The 22,226-nt window shown below is 43.4% G+C and overlaps 1 protein-coding gene across 1 annotated transcript in view; it reads left to right on the top strand.

Moving 5' to 3' along the window:
• LOC126335601 (PDF receptor-like) overlaps positions 1 to 22,226 on the top strand; it is a 383,334-nt gene that overhangs the window by 63,727 nt on the left and 297,381 nt on the right. Inside the window, exon 2 of the mRNA XM_049999054.1 lies at positions 12,889 to 13,356. Within this exon, the coding sequence (XP_049855011.1) occupies positions 13,260 to 13,356 (97 nt within the window). The 5' untranslated portion in view covers positions 12,889 to 13,259. The remainder of the gene's footprint in view (positions 1 to 12,888; positions 13,357 to 22,226) is intronic.

Raw genomic sequence — 22,226 nt, 5'->3', positions numbered from 1 at the left:
CCAAAAAATTTTTGTTGTACATAAAATCTATGAAAGCTACCAATAATTCAATTACCTTCTCTTGCTGACAGTACGGGTAATGTAACGGATGAAGATAAACAGAAGGCCGAAATTCTAAACCTAGCTTTCAAAAACTCGTTTACGGTAGAGTACTACAGCACGATCCCCACTTTCTATTCTCGAACAAACGCAAGGATAGCTCACGTGGTGTTTAGTGTAACTGGGACTGTAAATTAGTCAAGATCCTTAGACGCCAGGGAGGCATTTGGCACAGACGGTATCCGAGTAAGATTATATGTTGACTATGCTATAAATATAGCGCCATTCTTATCCATCATCTATCAGAGATAACTGTAACAGCGGAAAGTTCCACGGGACTGGAAGAAGACCCAGGTCACAGCAATCTACAAAAAGGGTAGAAAATCGGATACACATAATTACCGACCAATTTCACTCACATCGATTAGTTGTAGAATTATGGAACATATTTTGTGTTCAGTCATAATGACCTTTCTAGATGTTGAGAAGCTCATCTGCAGAAACCAGCACTATTTTAGGAAACATCAGTCATGCAAGAGACAGCTGGCCCTCTTTGTGCATGATATACAACAGGTTCTAGATACCGGCTCCCAGGCTGATGCCATATTTCTCTACTTTCGAAAGGCGTTCGACTCAGTTCCGCACTGTCGCTAGATCCAAAAAGTGCGCGCTTACGGTCTATGCGATGACATATGCGGATGGATAGAAAGTTTTCTAACAGACGGAGAGTAGTATGTCGTCCTGTATGGGGTGACTTCAACAGAAACAAGCGTAACCTCACGTGTGCCCCAGGGCAGCATAATAGGTCCACTACTTTTTACGATTTACTTAAACGATCTGGTTGATGGTATTGACAGTGGCATTAGACTGTTTGCAAATGATGCTTTAGTCTACAGGAAAGTAGTGTCACACGAAAGTTTTGAACAAATCAATGACAATTTGCAGAAAATAAATGCGTGGTGTAATGACTGGCAGTTATCTCTCAATATTAGTAAGTGATACCTACAGCGTATAACAAGTGGAAAATCCCCATTAATGTACAAGAACAAAATAAATTCCCAGTCTGTGGAAGCGGTAACATCCGTCAAGCACCTGTGTTTGACTATTCTAAATGATCTCAAATGGAATGATCAGATTACACAAGTAAAGGGCAAGTCGAACTCTATATTGCGGTTTATTGGTAGAATCCTGAAGCGATGCAGTCCTTCAACACAGGAAACTGCTTACAATACGTTAGTTGGTCCAGTCTTAGACTGTTGTTCGTTTGTATGGGACACATACCAGTTTTGTCTCATTCATGAGATTGAGAAGGTGCAAAGAAAAGAGGCAAGATTCGTGACTGGTACGTACAGCCACCGCGAGAGCGCTACAAACGTCATAGATAGTGTGAAGTGGGATACACTTGACGCTAAACGGAAGAGGTTGCTCACTGAATTCCGAAATCGGATCTTCGCCGAGGATACAGAGCATATATTATTATCAAAAACTTCCAAATCGAGCAATGATCACAATTCAAAGATAAGTGAAATTAGAGCTCGTACTGAGGCGTTCATACAGTCGATTTTCCGTCTTGGGATCCGCGAATGGAACACAGTGGTGGGGGGGGGGGGGGCGGTACGGGGGGGGGGGGGGATAATATGACTTTGGAGCGAATTGTGCCCTCCGACACACACCGCTTGGTGGCTAGCAGAGTATGTATGTAGGTGTAGGAGGGCATTCATCAGAGACAAGTATAAGGTAAGGAGTGCTCCAGGGAAATTTGACAGGACGACCATTGCTTTCTGTATACGTAAATAACCTGGCGGCCGGGGTGGGCAGCAATTTGCAGTTGTTGGCTGATGGTGCTGTAATGTAGAGGAAGATGTCGATATAGAGTAACTCTCGCGGGATGGCGATGATTTAGAATTCCTAGTTGGTGTGATGAGTGCCATATGGCTCTAAATGTAGGACAATGTAAGTAAATGAGGATGAGTAGGAAAAGCAAACCCACGAAATTCAGATGGAGCATTTATAGTGCCCTGTTTGCTACAATTGCGTAGTTTAAAAATGTGGGCGGAACGTTGCAAAACTTTGTGAAATCGGGCCACGCTGTGTTTACGGTGGGAGGGAAGGTGAATTGTCGGTTTCGGTTTACTGAGACTGTAAGAAAGTGTGGTTGATGTAAAGCAGACCCCATGCAGGATACCGATGCGATCTGTTCTTGAGTACTGCTCGAATTTATGGGACCCATACGCAGGTTGCATTAAAGGAAGACACCGAAGAAAATCAGAGACGGGATTTCAGGATGTGTTACCGGTAGGTTTAGAACGACACACAGCTTCGGAAGCTCAAACAGTAATCCCCGAAGGTAAAGAAACGCTCTTTTCGAGAAATACTATTGAGTAAATATAGAGAAATGGAATTTGAAGCTGCTAGCAGAATTATTCTACAGCAGCCAACATAGATTTCGCGAGGATATGAGAAACTCGAGCTCACACAGAGTCATATATACTCCGGGAAATGGAAAAAAGAACACATTGACACCGGTGTGTCAGACCCACCATACTTGCTCAGGACACTGCGAGAGTTCTGTACAAGCAATGATCACACGAACGGCACAGCGGACACACCAGGAACCGCGGTGTTGGCCGTCGAATGGCGCTAGCTGCGCAGCATTTGTGCACCGCCGCCGTCAGTGTCAGCCAGTTTGCCGTGGCATACGGAGCTCCATCGCAGTCTTTAACACTGGTAGCATGCCGCGACAGCGTGGACGTGAACCGTATGTGCAGTTGACGGACTTTGAGCGAGGGCGTAAAGTGGGCATGCGGGAGGCCGGGTGGACGTACCGCCGAATTGCTCAACACGTGGGGCGTGAGGTCTCCACAGTACATCGATGTTGTCGCCAGTGGTCGGCGGAAGGTGCACGTGCCCGTCGACCTGGGACCGGACCGCAGCGACGCACGGATGCACGCCAAGACCGTAGGATCCTACGCAGTGCCGTAGGGGACCGCACCGCCACTTCCCAGCAAATTAGGGACACTGTTGCTCGTGGGGTATCGGCGAGGACCATTCGCAACCGTCTCCATGAAGCTGGGCTACGGTCCCGCACACTGTTAGGCCGTCTTCCGCTCACGCCCCAACATCGTGCAGCCCGCCTCCAGTGGTGTCGCGACAGGCGTGAATGGAGGGACGAATGGAGACGAGTCGTCTTCAGCGATGAGAGTCGCTTCTGCCTTGGTGCCAATGATGGTCGTATGCGTGTTTGGCGCCGTGCATGTGAGCGCCACAATCAGGACTGCATACGACCGAGGCACACAGGGCCAACACCCGGCATCATGGTGTGGGGAGCGATCTCCTACACTGGCCGTACACCTCTGGTGATCGTCGAGGGGACACTGAATAGTGCACGGTACATCCAAACCATCATCGAACCCATCGTTCTACCATTCCTAGACCGGCAAGGGAACTTGCTGATCCAACAGGACAATGCACGTCCGCATGTATCCCGTGCCACCCAACGTGCTCTAGAAGGTGTAAGTCAACTACCCTGGCCAGCAAGATCTCCGGATCTGTCCCCCATTGAGCATGTTTGGGACTGGATGAAGCGTCGTTTCACGCGGTCTGCACGTCCAGCACGAACGCTGGTCCAACTGAGGCGCCAGGTGGAAATGGCATGGCAAGCCGTTCCACAGGACTACATCCAGCATCTCTACGATCGTCTCCATGGGAGAATAGCAGCCTGTATTGCTGCGAAAGATGGATATACACTGTACTAGTGCTTACATTGTGCATGCTCTGTTGCCTGTGTCTATGTGCCTGTGGTTCTGTCAGTGTGATCATGTGATGTATCTGACCCCAGGAATGTGTCAATAAAGTTTCCCCTTCCTGGGACAATTAATTCACGGTGTTCTCATTTCAATTTCCAGGAGTGTAGATAAACATTATAGTCGTTTTTCCTCACTCTGTTTGCGAGTCGAACAGGAAAGGAAATGAATATAGTGCTACAGAGTACCTTCCACCACGCACCATACGGTGGCTTGCGAAGTATGTATGTAGATGTAGATGTATAAATAGGACCGCAGAAAGAGTAGTGCATTTAAGTACCCTGGGCCAGATACTCTCCAACACACTTAATCCTCCAAATTAAAAGCGTATGCTGCGTAGTATGGATAGCCTCAAGAAAGAAATGAAAGGAATTATCATACCCATTGGAAACTTCCTGGCAAATTAAAACTGGGTGCCGGCGTGGGATTCGATCTTCGGATCCTCCTCTTTCGCGGGCAATTGCTCACCGACTGAACTACCCGATCACGACTCACAACCCGCCCTCAGAACTTCTGTTCAACCAGTATGGTGCCTTTCTATTTTGGATCTCATTCGTTTGTTTCAAGAAACCTTTCAACTCTACAAGCACGATGACACCAATGCATGAAAATGGAGAGCATCGGGTTAGGTGGATGCTGGATTCGTGCCTTACGGAAAACGAAGACCACAGTTACCTAATGGCAAGGCACAACAGTAATGGTCACGGAAAATCCCAACTGACTGAGTTAGTAACGTATAAACTACTCCACCAGCAAGAATGGAGGATACATAATTCTTGAAAGATCACATATACCAGTGGTGGTGAAACGTCAGAGCCGGCCGGTGTGGCCGAGCGGTTCAAGGCGCTTTAGTATGGAACCGCGCGACCGGTCGCAGGTTGGAATACTGCCTCGGGTATGGATGTGTGTGATGTCCTTAGCTTGGTTAATTTAAGTAGTTCTAAGTTCAAGGGGGCTGATGACCTCAGATGATAAGTCCCATAGCGCTCAGAGCCATTTGAACCACTTTTGAAACGTCAGAAACTATCTGATCAAAAGTAACCGACCATGCATATGTTACGCGTAATTGTCCCCAAGACGTTGTGGAAGGCGGAACCACCTGTGTTAAAAGAGACGGACGGTATTCTGTTGTCAGTGGAGACGTAGTAACAGCAGAGTGTGTCAGCCAGGAGAGGGTCAGTGCCTTCTTCCATTGACTAGTCGTTAGATGTCACTTGAGTAACAGAGCCCTCCTAAACCTGCCCATTCGACTGCTAGTGATGTGATTGTGAAGCAGAAACGCGAATTCAAGTCTAAACAGAGACCAGGCAGGCTTCAAGTACAGAAGGATAGGAGCAGTACACCGTTGCGGAAGGTGGCTGTAATAATAGTATTAAATCAGGGCAAGGAAATACTCGTGAGTTACAAAGTGCTCTCAGCATTCCAGCTAGTTTAGTGACTGTGGGTAGGGAGTGGTACAATAGGTCCAATGATCGAGCAGCTCCTCATAAGCCATAAATTACTAAATGGCACTTGGCGTGGTGTAGAAACCGATGCCACTCATCACTGAATCACTAGGCACTAGAGATTGGATTGGGATTCAAAAATCACGCTTTACCCTGTGGCAATCCGATGGAGAGTTTAGGTTTGGCGAGTCCTGGGAGAACATTGTCTGCCACCATGTGCACTGACGACAGTGAAGTACAGAGGAGATGGTGTTATGCTTTGGAGATCTTTTTCATAGTTAGGGTGTGGACCGTGCGTTTAGGAAGAGGCTAAGTAGGGAAGGATATGAACACATTTTATGTCATTATGTTCTGCGTACAGTAGAGGAACGGTTTGCAGATGATGATTCTACCAGCATAATAATGCATCTTGTCAAAAAGCAGCGTCTGTGAGACAATGCTCTGTGGGTAGTAACGTTCCTGAAATGGACTTTCCTGCCCAGAGTGTCAACCTGAACATAGTAGAATACCTCTGCGACCTCGACGACGCTGCAGACGCCCGCGTCCAACACCACGACCTTCTCAGGTCTCGGTCTAAATCGCAGACATTCAGACAGATACTTGAAAATGTCCCTAGCAGTGTTAAAGGTGTCAAGAAGGCAAGGGGTAGACACACACCACATTAAGGTTCCTGACGTGACCATCAGAATGGAAGTTATTATAACGAAGAAGGGCAGGCCTGCTGCTCACTACAAAGGTTACGCGTATCTTAAACAGAGGGAATCTAAAGAAGGTGTTGTTACATGGCGGATTATTGCTTTCGAGGACCGGAGAAGTGTTGAACGTATTAGAACATCTCTGTGGACTACCAGACGGTGCGGCTCTGAAAGTGAGAAAGAAGGGGAAAGGCCGAAGGGAAGGTTTCGAGAAGAAACTACACAGTTGTCTGAGATATACGCGGATGAAATGGGAAATTTACATAATAGAGTTTATGACTTTGTTACAGTGATGCCTAGTTCAGAATCTATGAAGAGAACCATGCGACGTCGACTCTTATGAAATTGATCTTCATGAAGATCTATTAAAAATGGGAGATGGCAGTAGTTTTCTTCTGGAAGACGATAGATAAGAGTTGAGAATATTGATTTTTAGTGGACGCAAAGGAAAAGAAAGTTTAAAAACATGGTGCCATTTTTTATGGATGGAACATTGAAGAGATGCAGCAAGCAGTTTGCACAGATCTACACCATACATGTAGACTTCGGAGGCCCGATTAAAGAAACAAACATTCTTCCTATTGCATTTGCTCCCTAATAAGAAGAAAGACACATATGTTCGTCTGTTTCGTCTGATGAAACAGGCATTCACTGAGTGGCGTCCTAAACAAGCAAAGGTGGACTTTGAGGCAGCTGCGATATCGGCCATTCGTCAAGTTTTTCCCGCAACTGAAATAAATGGATTCTATTTCCACATGAAGAACAGTTTATTTAAACAATTAAAGAACAGTTTATTTAAACAAGCAAAGGTGGACTTTGAGGCAGCTGCGATATCGGCCATTCGTCAAGTTTTTCCCACAACTGAAATAAATAGATTCTATTTCCATATGAAGAACAGTTTATGGAGAAGAATTCGAGTTCTCGGTCTAACTGAGGATTACCGCTAGAACGAGGATTTAAGGCTTCACGTCAGCAAGTGTGCAGCGCTTCCTGTTGTACAACCGGAGGACGTAAGCTTGGATTGAGATTCATGCAGAAGCTCCTGATAACGGAAGGTTCTCTCAATTTTTTGACTACTTTGTGGATAACTGGCCAGAGAATGAGGATATCGCAATAGAAATGTGGGACCGTTACGGAACAAGGCACTGAACGACCAATGCTGTTGAAGGGTGGCACAACAAAATAAATAGTACCATTGGAAACCCTCGCCCTAGAATCAACTATTTGGTGGAGTGCTTGAAAAAGAGAGCAGAGCTCACAAGCTGGATGTACATGAAATTGGAAGCGAATCTTGAAGGTAAGAAGAGGAAGAAGAAGTACTTGAAGCTGGACGACAGGATAGAGAGAATCGTAAGGAATTATGGAGAGGCTGGCAACATTAGGCCTTGCTTGAAATCCATTGCCCATATTCAGAAACTGTACTAAAATATTTTAAAAATAATGTATTAAAAAACTATGAAGACCACTGAGTCCTCGCAGATTACTGAGATAAAATTATTAAAACATTGAAGTAGCATTATCGGCGATAGTATTAAGTTGTAATTGTAAATAGAGTGTACATTAGTTCAGTGTGTTTAGTCTGATTTTACAAACGCCAGAATGGTAAATGGTCATTTATCATTTTCACAGTCCAAAGCCTGTGCAAAGTGTGATGCGAATTAGACTTTAATGGAAAAATTAAAAAGTGTTTCAAGCCTCACAAAAGTATCTCTATTATCTTCTGGTAAACCTTCCGATATGTAAGGTCGTGGTCCATGAAACTCTTCAGCTCCTAACGTTTTGTCCAGAGCTGCGCTGGACATCTTGGCGACCCGTGAGTCGGCAAGACTCACCGGAGGAGAAACACCCCTCTGAAGATGTCCAGCGCAGCCCTGGACGAAACGTTAGGAGCTGAAGAGTTTCATGGACCACGACCTTACATCCAGGACGGTTTACCAGAAGATATGTCATCCGGTTGTGAAAGCCTTCATACTAGTATCTCTATTGCTGTCACGTTAAGATAACTTGTTTCTACCTTCCAATATTATGGCCGTACTCCTAAATAATTGTGAGTTCCAAAATTGTTTTCTGAAGCTTCAGAATCGCAACTACCACCTAAAATTTCATGGTTTGTTAAACTGATAGTATACGCTTTTGTAAAAGAAAATGGGAATTGAACCTTTGAATTGCAGCTAAAAGTGACATCCCAAAACTGATCTGATCCTAATGTTGACAATTTTGGCATCTCAAATATTTTTTATTTAAGTTTAGCTGCAAACATTTATAGTAGATGTAAATCTACTTAAGTGCTTTTAGATATAGTCCTTTAAAAAATAAAATTTCATACTAAATTGTTGATTATCATTAAACAGTTTAGTAAAAGCAAGGAGCTTACTACTGAAAATTAATTGTTACTAAAGAACAACAGAAACAAATATATGAGACCTACTTTTCTTATACATTAGAGACTTTCTGAAAAGATATTTGATCATTTCTCCTGTCACTGACGGTGTAATTTCCGTTGCTTTGCAACACCAGGAATATCTACTTCTAAATTATGTTTGCAGCTGTTCTCATTTGGAATTCTGGAATATTTACTTCGTCTTCTTTGGAGAAGTAAATTAGGAAAATGCATTTACTAACTCCACTTCAGTGACACTGTCATCAGTAACATTACCGTCGCTGTCGCGCAGTAAAGGTACTTACTGAGCCTTTCCGCTGGTTTACTTAACATGGACCAGTATCTCTATTTGATTTACTGCCACATTTCTAGAGCGAGTTTCGTTGTGGAAACTATTAAATGCATCTCGAATTAAAATCCGCACCAAATTTCGAGCCTCAGTAAAACTTCACCAATCTTCGAGATTTTGCGTTCGTCTAAATTATACGTGCCTTTTGCGGTGCTCCTGCAACAGCTTTCTGTTGTGTTTTGTGTACCATGGGGGATCAGTTCCGTTTCTTATTAATTTATTTGCTTTGAATATCTCGAGTGCTGTTGATACTATTTCTTTGAACTCAAGCCACGTATGGCCTTCATTTACATAGTTTGGAAGGATTGGAGACAATCTGTTAGAAAGACGTCACCCGAATTTTTAGCTGCTTTTATAAATTTTCTATTTTGCGTTTAGTTTTGGTGAATTTCTTTGTTACGGAGGGGACACTCACTACGACTGCGTGTTCACTAATCCCTGTATTCGTCGTGGTGCTCGGATTATTTGTGGCCAAGAGGTCAAGTTTGTTTTCGTAACCATTTACAGTTTGAATGGCTTCGTCAACTAATTGTTAAAAATAATTTAAAAAAAGCGTTTTGAACAATTACGGAAGTTGTTTTCTATTTACATTAGGGTATGAAAATGTATTTTTGTCAACATGGCGGAAGGTAGATTGAAGTAACTGCCAACTAATTGTATGAGTAGGGTACCTATTTGTGATGAGACTCAAGTTTTCTTTGAACTGTTGAGCAACTGTTTCATCTGATAAAGGGGGTCGGTAAAAGAAGCCAGCTCTTAATTTATTCCGGTTGTCGAACATACCCTCTGCCCATACTAAGTCACAGGAACTAAGTGCTTCAAAGTCGATTGTGAGCTTACATTTTTTCCTTAAGTTGTCGTTCTTTGTATCTGTTGTAGTGCAGATAATTACAATTGCGGCTTTTCCCTCCAGAACCCAAGATGCTTTCCCTGTGATCCTGTAAATACCAGAGCTAAACAATATGGAACAACAACATACGTCAACAAGCGTAGCATTCTGTATTGCTTCATTTCCTTATTTCTAACATTTTAAAATTGTAAGTCGACTTTAGATGACATGTCATTCATACATGTTCTTAACTCTAATTAGAGAACGTGTCTTAAGTTATGTTTTGAACATTGTCCCGCTCCACTTTATTAAGTAATGTTTTTAGAGAGTAAATTAATATGGTGTACGTTCTCTTTTCAAACATTCACATACAATTTATTCTTCCCCTGTTGTCTTTTGGGTATGCAGTTGTAGTAATTAAAGTAGGCACAAATGCAGTGATCAAAAAGAAATGATTAGCGTACATTCGCATTCTCGTTACATCGTTCCATTCTTATTGCTCCCATGCCGATGGACTGTTTCTATCGCAATCATTAAGCGTGAAAGGAAGCTACCGTACAGACAGATTAATCTATATTTATACTTGTCAGAACTAATTACATACTGACACAATCGTCCGTATTGCTTTCGTTTCCATAAAGTTATAAATATTTCGATTTCTGAAAACAAGCTCTGTATTTGGCCAAGAGGTCGAAGAATAAGGTCCCTTACGTAATGGTTGTAGCGAGTAAGAAGTGGAGACGGCGGTTTGAAAGCGGACAGAGGTAGTACGGGGAAGGGCGTCCCTTACCTGAGGGATCGCTACTCAAGCTACCTGGCGAAGGGGCAAGAGTGGCAAATGTCCGGCATTCATTCTTGATCACAAACCGTATCATCAAACAACCGTTGGCGAAAGAACTCCATACAGACGCCTGGAGGCAATATGCGTTCATCCATATTTATTCTTGCCCTTCTTGGAGTAACTAAAAATTATGAAAGTATTCTAGACCAGTATTAAAATTATATATTTAGTAAAGTTGTAAAAGATTTTACATTATAATTTGTATACTACAGATCTACTGCTAGATATGTAAATAAAATAATCTTTTCCGCATGATAATTTTACATTTCGAATGTCCTTTTATTCCAGTTTCTTGATTGCTGCAATTTTGCTCCTCTATCCATTTCCTAGTGATTCTGTTGCTATGGTAATTAGTAACATGATAAGCAACATCTGGCAATGCTAAGTGCATATTTCATCGCTGACCGAAATGTAAAGCCCCATTTGTCATTGGACGAAACACATATATGGCATTAACATGATGTCCGCTGTATGATCAGATGTCGCATATGTGTTCTTCTGAACATATATAACGGTCTTTAGTGAAACTGTCGTAGGATAATATACACACCTGGAAATTGAAATAAGAACACCGTGAATTCATTGTCCCAGGAAGGGGAAACTTTATTGACACATTCCTGGGGTCAGATACATCACATGATCACACTGACAGAACTACAGGCACATAGACACAGGCAACAGAGCATGCACAATGTCGGCACTAGCACAGTGTATATCCACCTTTCGCAGCAATGCAGGATGCTATTCTCCCATGGAGTCGATCGTAGAGATGCTGGATGTAGTCCTGTGGAACGGCTTGCCATGCCATTTCCACCTGGCGCCTCAGTTGGACCAGCGTTCGTGCTGGACGTGCAGACCGTGTGAGACGACGCTTCATCCAGTCCCAAACATGCTCAATGGGGGACAGATCCGGAGATCTTGCTGGCCAGGGTAGTTGACTTACACCTTCTACAGCACGTTGGGTGGCACGGGATACATGCGGACGTGCATCGTCCTGTTGGAACAGCAAGTTCCCTTGCCGGTCTAGGAATGGTAGAACGATGGGTTCGATGACGGTTTGGATGTACCGTGCACTATTCAGTGTCCCCTCGACCATCACCAGAGGTGTACGGCCAGTGTAGGAGATCGCTCCCCACACCATGATGCCGGGTGTTGGCCCTGTGTGCCTCGGTCGTATGCAGTCCTGATTACGGCGCTCACCTGCACGGCGCCAAACACGCATACGACCATCATTGGCACCAAGGCAGAAGCGACTCTCATCGCTGAAGACGACAGGTCTCCATTCGTCCCTCCATTGACGCCTGTCGCGACACCACTGGAGGCGGGCTGCACGATGTTGGGGTGTGAGCGGAAGACGGCCTAACGGTGTGCGGGACCGTAGCCCAGCTTCATGGAGACGTTTGCGAATGGTCCTCGCCGATACCCCACGAGCAACAGTATCCCTAATTTGCTGGGAAGTGGCGGTGCGGTCCCCTACGGCACTGCGTAGGATCCTACGGTCTTGGCGTGCATCCGTGCGTCGCTGCGGTCCGGTCCCAGGTCGACGTTCACGTGCACCTTCCGCCGACCACTGGCGACAACATCGATATACTGTGGAGACCTCACGCCCCACGTGTTGAGCAATTCGGCGGTACGTCCACCCGGCCTCCCGCATGCCCACTATACGCCCTCGCTCAAAGTCCGTCAACTGCACATACGGTTCACGTCCACGCTGTCGCGGCATGCTACCAGTGTTAAAGACTGCGATGGAGCTCCGTATGCCACGGCAAACTGGCTGACACTGACGGCGGCGGTGCACAAATGCTGCGCAGCTAGCGCCATTCGACGGCCAACACCGCGGTTCCTGGTGTGTCCCGTTGTGCCGTGCGTGTGATCATTGCTTGTACAGCCCTCTCGCAGTGTCCTGAGCAAGTATGGTGGGTCTGACACACCGGTGTCAATGTGTTCTTTTTTCCATTTCCAGGAGTGTAACATCACCTTAAAATGTCAAGAGAGCCATAATTGCTGTAATGTCCAAGGGAAATAAAACCATCAAACATCGAAAGTGTTTTCGTGTGTACACTTTTATTTGACCTTCATTTTTCAAAACAGAAATGTTTCATTTTACACTATAAGTACGAATCACAGCTTTTTGTGCCTAAGGATTGTTTAAGGTACTGGGCAGTGCCAAGTAATCAAGTTGTGTTCATGCAAAAAACTTATTGTTCAACTGCCATATGTAATTTCATAGCCGGCCAGGGTGGCCGAGCGGTTCTAGGCGCTACAGTCCGGAACCGCGCAACCGCTACGGTCGCAGGTTCGAATCCTGCCTCGGGCATGGATGTGTGTGATGTCCTTAGGTTAATTAGGTTTAAGTAGTTCTAAGTTCTAGGAGACTGATGACAGATGTTGAGTCCCATAGTGCTCAGAGCCATTTGAACCATTTTGTAATTTCATGCTAATATTCGTTTCTTCTTTCTCTTTTCACCTGTGCTTTTCCTGACTGCTTTTTCTCTGATTTATTGCAGACAGCCAACGATGAAGAACGCACTTAATGGCTTAAAACGGCAGAGAAAGCGTTACAAGTACGCTAGCACAAAAGAAACAAACCAGCAGTCCCAACTGAAACTCTTCAAATGAGTAGTGGAGCTGCTCAAAATAATACCAAGGAGTCATGTACATCAAGATGGTGCTGACTTTCCGTGACAGAAGGTAGAATAATGCAGCATTCGCTCTTACTTGTCAGGCTGAGAATAAGACATTCGTCACAATGCGAGTCTGATAGAGTGGAGTTCATAGAGCTGTGACAAGAGGTGTGGTGACTATCCCATCCGATGGATAGTGCTGCGAGGACTGGGAGAGTCACCAGTTTCGACCTGCTGCCTCCTGGTGACTGCAAATGATGGAGAAGGCGGGAGGCGCCTCCTCTGAGACTGTGCTCAACACCAGCCTAGAGAGCTGCATCCGCAAGTACCAGGACTTCGTGTCGCCCAATGGTGAGTCCGGCAAAGCGCACTGCTCTTAGAGCTGCTCGTGATTCTGCGATTCTGTTGAATATCTAACTCACTTCTTCAGTTTTTTATGTTTATTAACAGTTTTTTTACAAAAACACATTTCTACATTTGAATTTTCAGTATTTTGTATTGCGTCCTTAATTACGAAGATATTCTTCAGTTCTTCTGGCAAAACTCTCCGCAAGCAGTGCTGTCTCTTCAGAAGCGATTGAGTTCCATTCCTTACAAATATGCAATATGCTGGTCCTTACTACGTGTACGAGATTCTACGAAGACTGCACCATGTAGCCTGGCCCACCCAGTCGTCCCAAACTATAGCGAGTGTTCTCTTCAGGAGTACCGTTGTCTGTTTGGTTGTGGGCGTGGTGCTCCACCTTGCATAAGAACAGCACTGTCTGAGTTTGGGAAAACACCGTTCAGGAATACTTGAGCACAGAAAGAAACAATCTTACCCTATAATAATCACAACTTATGTTCTTTTTGCGTGCCAGTGGACTGGGGAAATTTTTTATAATTCAGTTGAACCGTCCAACACGTTGGTCACGGTGCGACCGATGTCCTTCTTCATTGTTATGGTGGTATGAAGGAGATTAGTACCTACTCTGCACGTATAATGAAAAAAAAACGTGGCGAGTACTTTTTACTCTTTTCCCGGTTACTGGAATAACGAGACAATTTTTACGAATCTATGAGAAGAAGAGGGAAACGTTCTATTACACACTCCAGATAATTTATGCTGTCAATGAAAAGAAAGATAACAAACACACTGGACAGTTTCGAATAGCTACAGTAAAACATACATTTGTCAGTTGATTGTAAAATTAATATCGTGCAGTGAAAAAGACAAACATTAATTTTGGAATAAGACACTCTGAGAACTCAGTCCATTGACCAGTAAAAAGACGTACACCACCTCATGTCAGAGAATCACCACACCACTGCCATGAAACACCGGTAAGCTATAATAATAATTCGTGAGCAGCTAATTCCCACCAACCTACAACTAAAAGTGATCGACTATGGTAAAGTTAAGATTGAGAATTGATTAAACCTCCTTCCTAAGTTGAACACACAATTTTTTGATGTTTTAATCTAGGACTAAGATTTACTACACAAATATTATGTGTATTGCATACGGCATAGTGCAAGCACGAAAGCACATGGCCGGACGGTGTGGCCGAGCGGTTTTAGGCGGTTCAGTCTGGAACCGCCCGACCGCTACGGTCGCAGGTTCGAAACCTGCCTTGGGCATGGGTGTGTGTGATGTCCTTATGTTAGGTTGAAGTACTTCTAAGTTCTAGTAGACTGATGACCTCAGATGTAAAGTCCCATAGTGCTCAGAGCCATTTGAACCATTTGAACCAAAGCATATGCATGAGGCTGAAATGGCCATAGAGCCACAGACGTACACAATATAATATAAAGCAATGTTCAATTAGCTATTAGTAATCTTTTAAGTTGTTCAAACATGTTTGCAAGAAGTTGGTGATTTCAAACGGTAGATTGCGAGACTGATCACTGTTATTAGGACTGATTCCGTGGTGACGATACAAACTTTCAGGTGAAATGCAGAAGGATAAACGTGGCAATCTGAAGAAAGGGACCCAGGTACTTAAACGTCCGAGTGCACTGTTACAAGAGTAAATGTCTCTGATATCTCTGACAGTGGATCTCTTCTACAGTACGCACTTTGCTCTCCATATTTTAGGAGGCGGTACCATGGACCAAAACAAGAAAAAAAGATATTGAGTAGCTTCGGCTGTGAAGTGCATACCTTAAGAGCCAGGAGCACTTGTTGATCTTTGCTTGTAATTACTGCGCAAGTTGCAGTACGTCGTAGCTGGAAGTATGAAGCCTGTAGAATGAGTTTTGAATAACACAAAACATGGTCAGAAACACACTCGAGTCATTTAACATATTCAGCTGTACATGAAAAATCGAGTACTGTTCGTCTGTATAGCTGATCACACTTGTGTGACCAAAGCAGTCCATTAATCGGCAAACGTCGAACACACAAACCGTGGACAATGTCGCAACGTAGTACCGAAAATAAAAATTGTAAATACGGGATGTGTACTGTTAGCTAAGCCATCTTTAGGCCAGATTCACAGCACAGTATGGTAATACTGCGAGGTCTTGCTGAAACGTAACGCCTCCGGATTTTTTTGTGTGAAAATACTTACATATTTATTAATAAAACAAACTTCATTAAACTTTTACATCTTCATTCTTCCAGGCTGCATACAGTATATGTTCAAGAAACATATTCACCGTGGCGACGAACACATTTCTCCCTATGAGAAATCAGTTTGCTGATAGCATCACTGAAAAGTGAATTTGACGGTGACATAACCTCAGTTGTTATAGCATCGCTTCATCAATATGATAGTGAAATCCTCGAAGGTGTTCTTCAAGCTACAGAAACAGATGAAGAGGGAAAGTCGTCCTGGTTGTATGGATACATGTAATGAGTTAACCGATAGTGACAAAGGAATAAAATTTCGGAAACGTTACTAATCAGCATTCTCTGGTCCAAGCCCATGTATCGAAAATGATTCGTGTATAATTGTACGTTATTATTGCAGATGACAGCGGGTTTCAGTTATAATCAGAGTCACCTCACTTCCATAACGATACTTTCACACAACTGATATGACCCGTTACGACTTCAGAGCGGGACTTTCACGCCTCGTCCTCAATATGAAACACTGTGTCCTGAAGAACTCCGTGTCTGCTGAACAACCTCGTCCGACCGCAATCGCCTACCCTTCACGGCGTGTTTTTAAGGCCCCGAAAGCGTGATAATCGCATGGGGACAGATCAGGTCTGTAGGGCGGCTGCAGGAAAGTCTCCCACTTGAGTTCGCGGAACTTCAAGTCGCTTAAATTCTGGTTAAGTATCAGTATAGGTGCCGAAGACTTCAAGCATAAGAATTCTTCCTCATTCTGCCTGCTTATGGTGCTGCACACTTCTACAAGAATGCCAAGTACAAGCAGAAACAAAAACGGCAATTTTAAGCAAAACACAAATTTTCTGTACTTAGGTACATGTAACATCCAAGAGAAATATCCTATTGCTTTCAATCTTGGTATGCTTATTGAAAACGAACTCCTTAATGCAAAACTCTAGAATTTTCCAAATCTATTAAAAACTTTGTTAAAATGGAGATAATTAACTATAAAATTTGAGTTTTTTGTAAACTGAAGTTTAAAATGAAATAACTCATTCATTGTTTCGTAAATGAAATGAGTTGAAACCCGTGTAGGTATGGTTTGTATGCTGTACTAAATTCATCGAAGGATCTCTCTTACTTATGAAGAAAAGTATACCTATAGCATCAAGCCAACGGTATGCGAAAAAATGATGAAGTTCCACATGGAAAAAAAAATATTTTATTAATTTTTTGAACTTCCTCTGCTATGAGTATGGATCCTAAATCTTTCCTGATCACACTGACATAGTTTTATGAATTTATTTGTAAAAGTATAGACAGTGGAAATTAAAATGTCCATCAGAATTTCGAACATCGTTGAGGGAAGTGCCAACAAACCGACTATTTAAGTTGGTGTGTAGACTGTATGTGACTGGCGACATACCATCAGAGTTTCGAAAATATATCATCCACACAATTCCGAAGACTGCAAGAGCTGAAGAGCTGACAAGTGCGAGATCTATCTCACAATCTGCTTAACAGCTCATGCATCTAAGTTGCTCCTAAGAATAATATACGGAAGAATGGAGAAGAAAACTGAGAATGTGTTAGATGGCGATCAGTTTGGCTGTAAGAAAGATAAAGACGCCAGAGAGTCAGCTCTCATGCTGCTATTGATAGTGGTAGCATGACTAAAGATAAATCAAGAAACGTTCATAGAATTTGTCGACCTAGAAAAGACATTCGGCAATGTAAAATGGAGCAAGATGTTAGAAACCCTGAGAAAAATACGTGTAAGCTATAGGGAGAAACGGGTAATATAAAACATGTACAAGAACCAAGAGGGAATTATAAGAGTGGACGGCGAAGAACGAAGTGCTCAGATTAAAAAGGACAGAAGACAGGGATGTAGCCTTTCACCCCTGCTAATCAATCTGTTCACTGAGGAATGAATGATGGAAATAAATGAAAGGTCGTTGAGTGGAAATAAAACTCAAGGTGAAGGGATATCAATGATACGAGTAGCTGATGACACTGCTGTCATGAGTGAAAGTGAAAAAGTGTTATATGATCCTGTGAATGGAATGAACAGTCTAATTAGTACTGTATATGGATTAACAATAATTCGAAGAGAGTTAAAAGTAATCAGAGGTAGTAGAAGTGAGAACAGCGAGAAACTTAACATCAGGATTGATTGTCACGAGGTAGATGAAGTTGAGGAATTCTGCTACCTAGACAGCAAAATAATCAATGACGGAAACAGCGAGGAGGACATCAGAGCAGACCAGCACTGGCAATAAGGGCATTCGTTGACAAGAGATGTCTACTGATATCAAACATAGGCCTTGACTTGAGGAAGAAATTTCTGAGAATATAGGTTTTGGACGGTTTCTTAGTGGGACAGGAACTGTGGGATAACCGGAAGAGAAAAGAATCGAAGCATTTGAGATGTGGTGCTACAGATATTGAAAATTAGATGTATTGATAAAGTAAGGAATGAGGAAGTCGTGCGCACAATCCAAGAGGAAATGAATAACATGGAAAACACTGAAAAGAAGATGCGACAGGATGGTAGGACATATGTTAATACCTCAGGGGATGACTTCAATGGTAATAGAGGGAGCTGTAGAGAGGAAAAAACTGCAGAGAAAGCCAGAGATTGGAATACGTCCAGCAAACACTGTAGAACGTAGGTTGCAAGTGCTACTCTGAGATGAAGAGGTTGGCACAGGGGAGGGATTCGGGACAGATCGTAACAAACAAAGCAGTCAAAAAAACCAGTCAAAAAAACCAGTAAAAAAAACCCCTGCGTCACAACATGTCCGTTACAGGGACGTGCGGTATCATAAAGCACCAACACATCTTGCAGTAATTTTCTCTTACGTTTGTCCTTAATTGAACGCCGTTATTTCTCCATCGTTGCGCAGTACCGTTCCACGGTGATGGAGACACCAGCTCCTTGAAAGCAACAACCATTGTGCTCCGGTACTCAAAGAACGTGGTGAGCAGGGATGATACCACGACATCGTCGAAACTGTTGCTGACCAGCTTTCACCTTCTGCAACGCTGCGCTGAAGAAACGTGTAGCCTTCGGCACTGCCTTCTGTTCAACATTCAACACCCGGGGTATCCATTGGCTCCAAAGCTCTTGGTAGCCCAACTACTGCTGCGTAATGTGTTAAACGCTGTCGAAACTGAATCGAGATCCTTTGATAGCACACGAATGCCTCTGCGCCGGTCCGCTCTAATTCAATCATCGACAGCCCGCTGGTTGTTGTCCGTAGTGGATGAAGCTGGCATCACAGATGGACCGGTGCCTCGTATCGAACCGTTACTAGCACGCAACTTGGCGCACCATTTCAAGCGGGGTTTCCGAAAGAAGTGTTGGCCCATACACGTGCATCGTTCTCCGGTGGATATCTACCCTTGTTTGTTCTTCAGCAGCCATGAAAAGAATAGCAGCTCGTCGGCCTCGTTTGGAAACATGTGGTAATAACGCCACCATATTTTATGTTTCTGCACTAACTGCATGAGCAATGGAAAGACACGAATGCCACACTAATCCATTTCCTACATGTCGGTAGTTATATACCCTGATTGGAGTCGCTCTACATTGCAGATATGGTGCTGAACGCATTAAAACGGAAACTTTATATCCTCCCTTACATTATAGTCTATGTCTTGTTCTACGGTTATGGTCCTCCACTGCTGGCTGCAGTAGCAAAGACCTTACCCGCTGATGATGTAACACAAGTTCTGTTCCTTCATCCAGTCATTCTTTTCCTCACATCCTTTCCTCTTTGGATCCACAGATGACCTACTAATTTCTTAATTCTTTCAGCATTCTTCCCTAACACTACAGTTCAAACACTTGTCCAGTGCCTGTGTCTGCACAATTTTTTTTTCTGGTCATCAGTCTACTGACTGGTTTGATGCGGCCCGCCACGAATTCCTTTCCTGTGCTAACCTCTTCATTTCAGAGTAGCACTTGCAACCTACGTCCTCAATTATTTGCTAGACGTATTCCAATCTCTGTCTTCCTCTACAGTTTTTGCCCTCTATAGCTCCCTCTAGTACCATGGAAGTCATTCCCTCATCTCTTAGCATATATCCTATCATTCTGTCCCTTCTCCTTATCAGTGTTTTCCACATATTCCTTTCCTCTCCGATTCTGCGTAGAACCTCCTCATTCCTTACCTTATCAGTACACCTAATTTTCAACATTCGTCTATAGCACCACATCTCAAATGCTTCGATTCTCTTCTGTTCCGGTTTCCCCACAGTCCATGTTTCACTCCATGCTGTACTCCAGACGTACATCCTCAGAAATTTCTTCCTCAAATTAAGTCCGGTATTTGAAATGCCTTTTTTGCCAAAGCGAGTCTGCTTTTGATGTCCTCCTTGCTCTGTCCGTCATTGGTTATTGTACTGCCTAGGTAGCAGAATTCCTTAACTTCATTGACTTCGTGACCATCAATCCTGATGTTAAGTTTCTCGCTGTTCTCATTTCTACTACTTCTCATTACCTTCGTCTTTCTCCGATTTACTCTCAAACCATGCTGTGTACTCATCAGACTGTTCATTCCGTTCAGCAGATCATTTAATTCTTCTTCACTTTCACTCACGATAGCAATGTCATCAGCAAATCGTATCATTGATATCCTTTCACTTTGTATTTTAATTCCACTCCTGAACCTTTCTTCTATTTCCATCATTGCTTCCTCGATGTACAGATTGAAGAGTAGGGGCGAAAGGCTACAGCCTTGTCTTACTCCCTTCTTAATACGAGCACTTCGTTCTTTAGCGTCCACTCTTATTATTCCCTCTTGGTTGTTGTACATATAGTATATGACCTGTCTCTCCCTATAGCTTACGTCAACTTTTTTCAGAATCTCGAACAGCTTGCACCATTTTATATTGTCGAACGCTTTTTCTAGGTCGACAAATCCTATGAACGTGTCTTGATTTTTCTTTAGCCTTGCTTCCATTATTAGCCGTAACGTCACAATTGCCTCTCTCGTGCCTTTACTTTTCCTAAAGCCAAACTGATCGTCACCTAGCGCATTATCAATTTTCTTTTCCATTCTTCTGTATATTATTCTTGTAAGCAGTTTCGATGGATGAGCTGTTAAGCTGATTGTGCGATAATTCTCGCACTTGTCAGCTCTTGCCGTCTTCGGAATTGTGTGGATGATGCTTTTCCGAAAGTCAGATGGTATGTCGCCAGACTCATATATTCTACACACCAACGTCAATAGTCGTTTTGTTGCCACTTCCCCTAATGTTTTTCGAAATTCTGAATGAATGTTATCTATCCCTTCTGCCTTATTTGAACGTAAGTCCTCCAAAGCTCTTTTAAATTCCGATTCTAATTCTGGATCCCCAATCTTTTCTAAATCGACTCCTGTTTCTTCTTCTATCACATCAGACAAATCTTCACCCTCATAGAGGCTTTCAATGTATTCTTTCCACCTATCTGCTCTCTCCTCTGCATTTAACAGTGGAATTCCCGTTGCACTCTTAGTGTTACCACCGTTGCTTTTAATGTCACCAAAGGTTGTTTTGACTTTCCTGTATGCTGAGTCTGTCCTTCCGACAGTCATATCTTTTTCGATGTCTTCACATTTTTCCTGCAGCCATTTCGTCTTAGCTTCTCTGCACTTCCTATTTATTTCATTCCTAACCGACTTGTATTTCTGTATTCCTGTTTTTCCCGGAACATGTTTGTACTTCCTCCTTTCATCAATCAACTGAAGTATTTCTTCTGTTACCCATGGTTTCTTCGCAGCTACCTTCTTTGTACCTATGTTTTCCTTCCCAACTTCTGTGAAGGCCCTTTTTAGAGATGCCCATTCCTCTTCAACTGTGCTGCCTAATGCGCTATTCCTTATTGCTGTATCTATAGCGTTAGAGAACTTCAAACGTATCTCGTCATTCCTTAGAACTTCCGTATCCCACTTCATTGCGTATTGATTCTTCCTGACTCATGTCTTGAACTTCAGGCTACTCTTCATCACTACTATATTGTGATCTGAGTCTATATCTGCTCCTGGGTACGCCTTACAATCCAGTATCTGATTTCGGAATCTCTGTCTCACCATGATGTAATCTAATTGAAATCTTCCCGTATCTCCCGGCTTTTTCCAAGTATACCTCCTCCTCTTGTGATTCTTGAACAGGGTATTCGCTATTACTAGCTGAAACTTGTTAAAGAACTCAATTAGTCTTTCCCCTCTTTCATTCCTTGTCGCAAGCCCATATTCTCCTGTAACGTTTTCTTCTACTCCTTCCCCTACAACTGCATTCCAGTCGCCCATGACTATTAGATTTTCGTCCCCCTTTACAGACTGCATTACCCTTTCAATATCCTCATACACTTTCTCTGTCTGTTCATCTTCAGCTTGCGACGTCGGCATGTATACCTGAACTACCGTGTCGGTATTGGTCTGCTGTCGATTCTGATTAGAACAACCCGGTCACTGAACTGTTCACAGTAACACACCCTCTGCCCTACCTTCCTATTCATAACGAATCCTACACCTGTTATACCATTTTGTGCTGCTGTTGATATTACCCGATACTCATCTGACCAGAAATCCTTGTCTTCCTCCCACTTCACTTCACTGACCCCTACTATATCTAGATTGAGCCTTTGCATTTCCCTTTTCAGATTTTCTAGCTCCCCTACCACGTTCAAGCT

The sequence above is a fragment of the Schistocerca gregaria genome, chromosome 2, assembly GCF_023897955.1.
Source record: "Schistocerca gregaria isolate iqSchGreg1 chromosome 2, iqSchGreg1.2, whole genome shotgun sequence".
In the NCBI taxonomy this organism is placed as follows: domain Eukaryota; kingdom Metazoa; phylum Arthropoda; class Insecta; order Orthoptera; family Acrididae; genus Schistocerca; species Schistocerca gregaria.
This window is presented reverse-complemented; position numbering and strand designations above follow the sequence as displayed.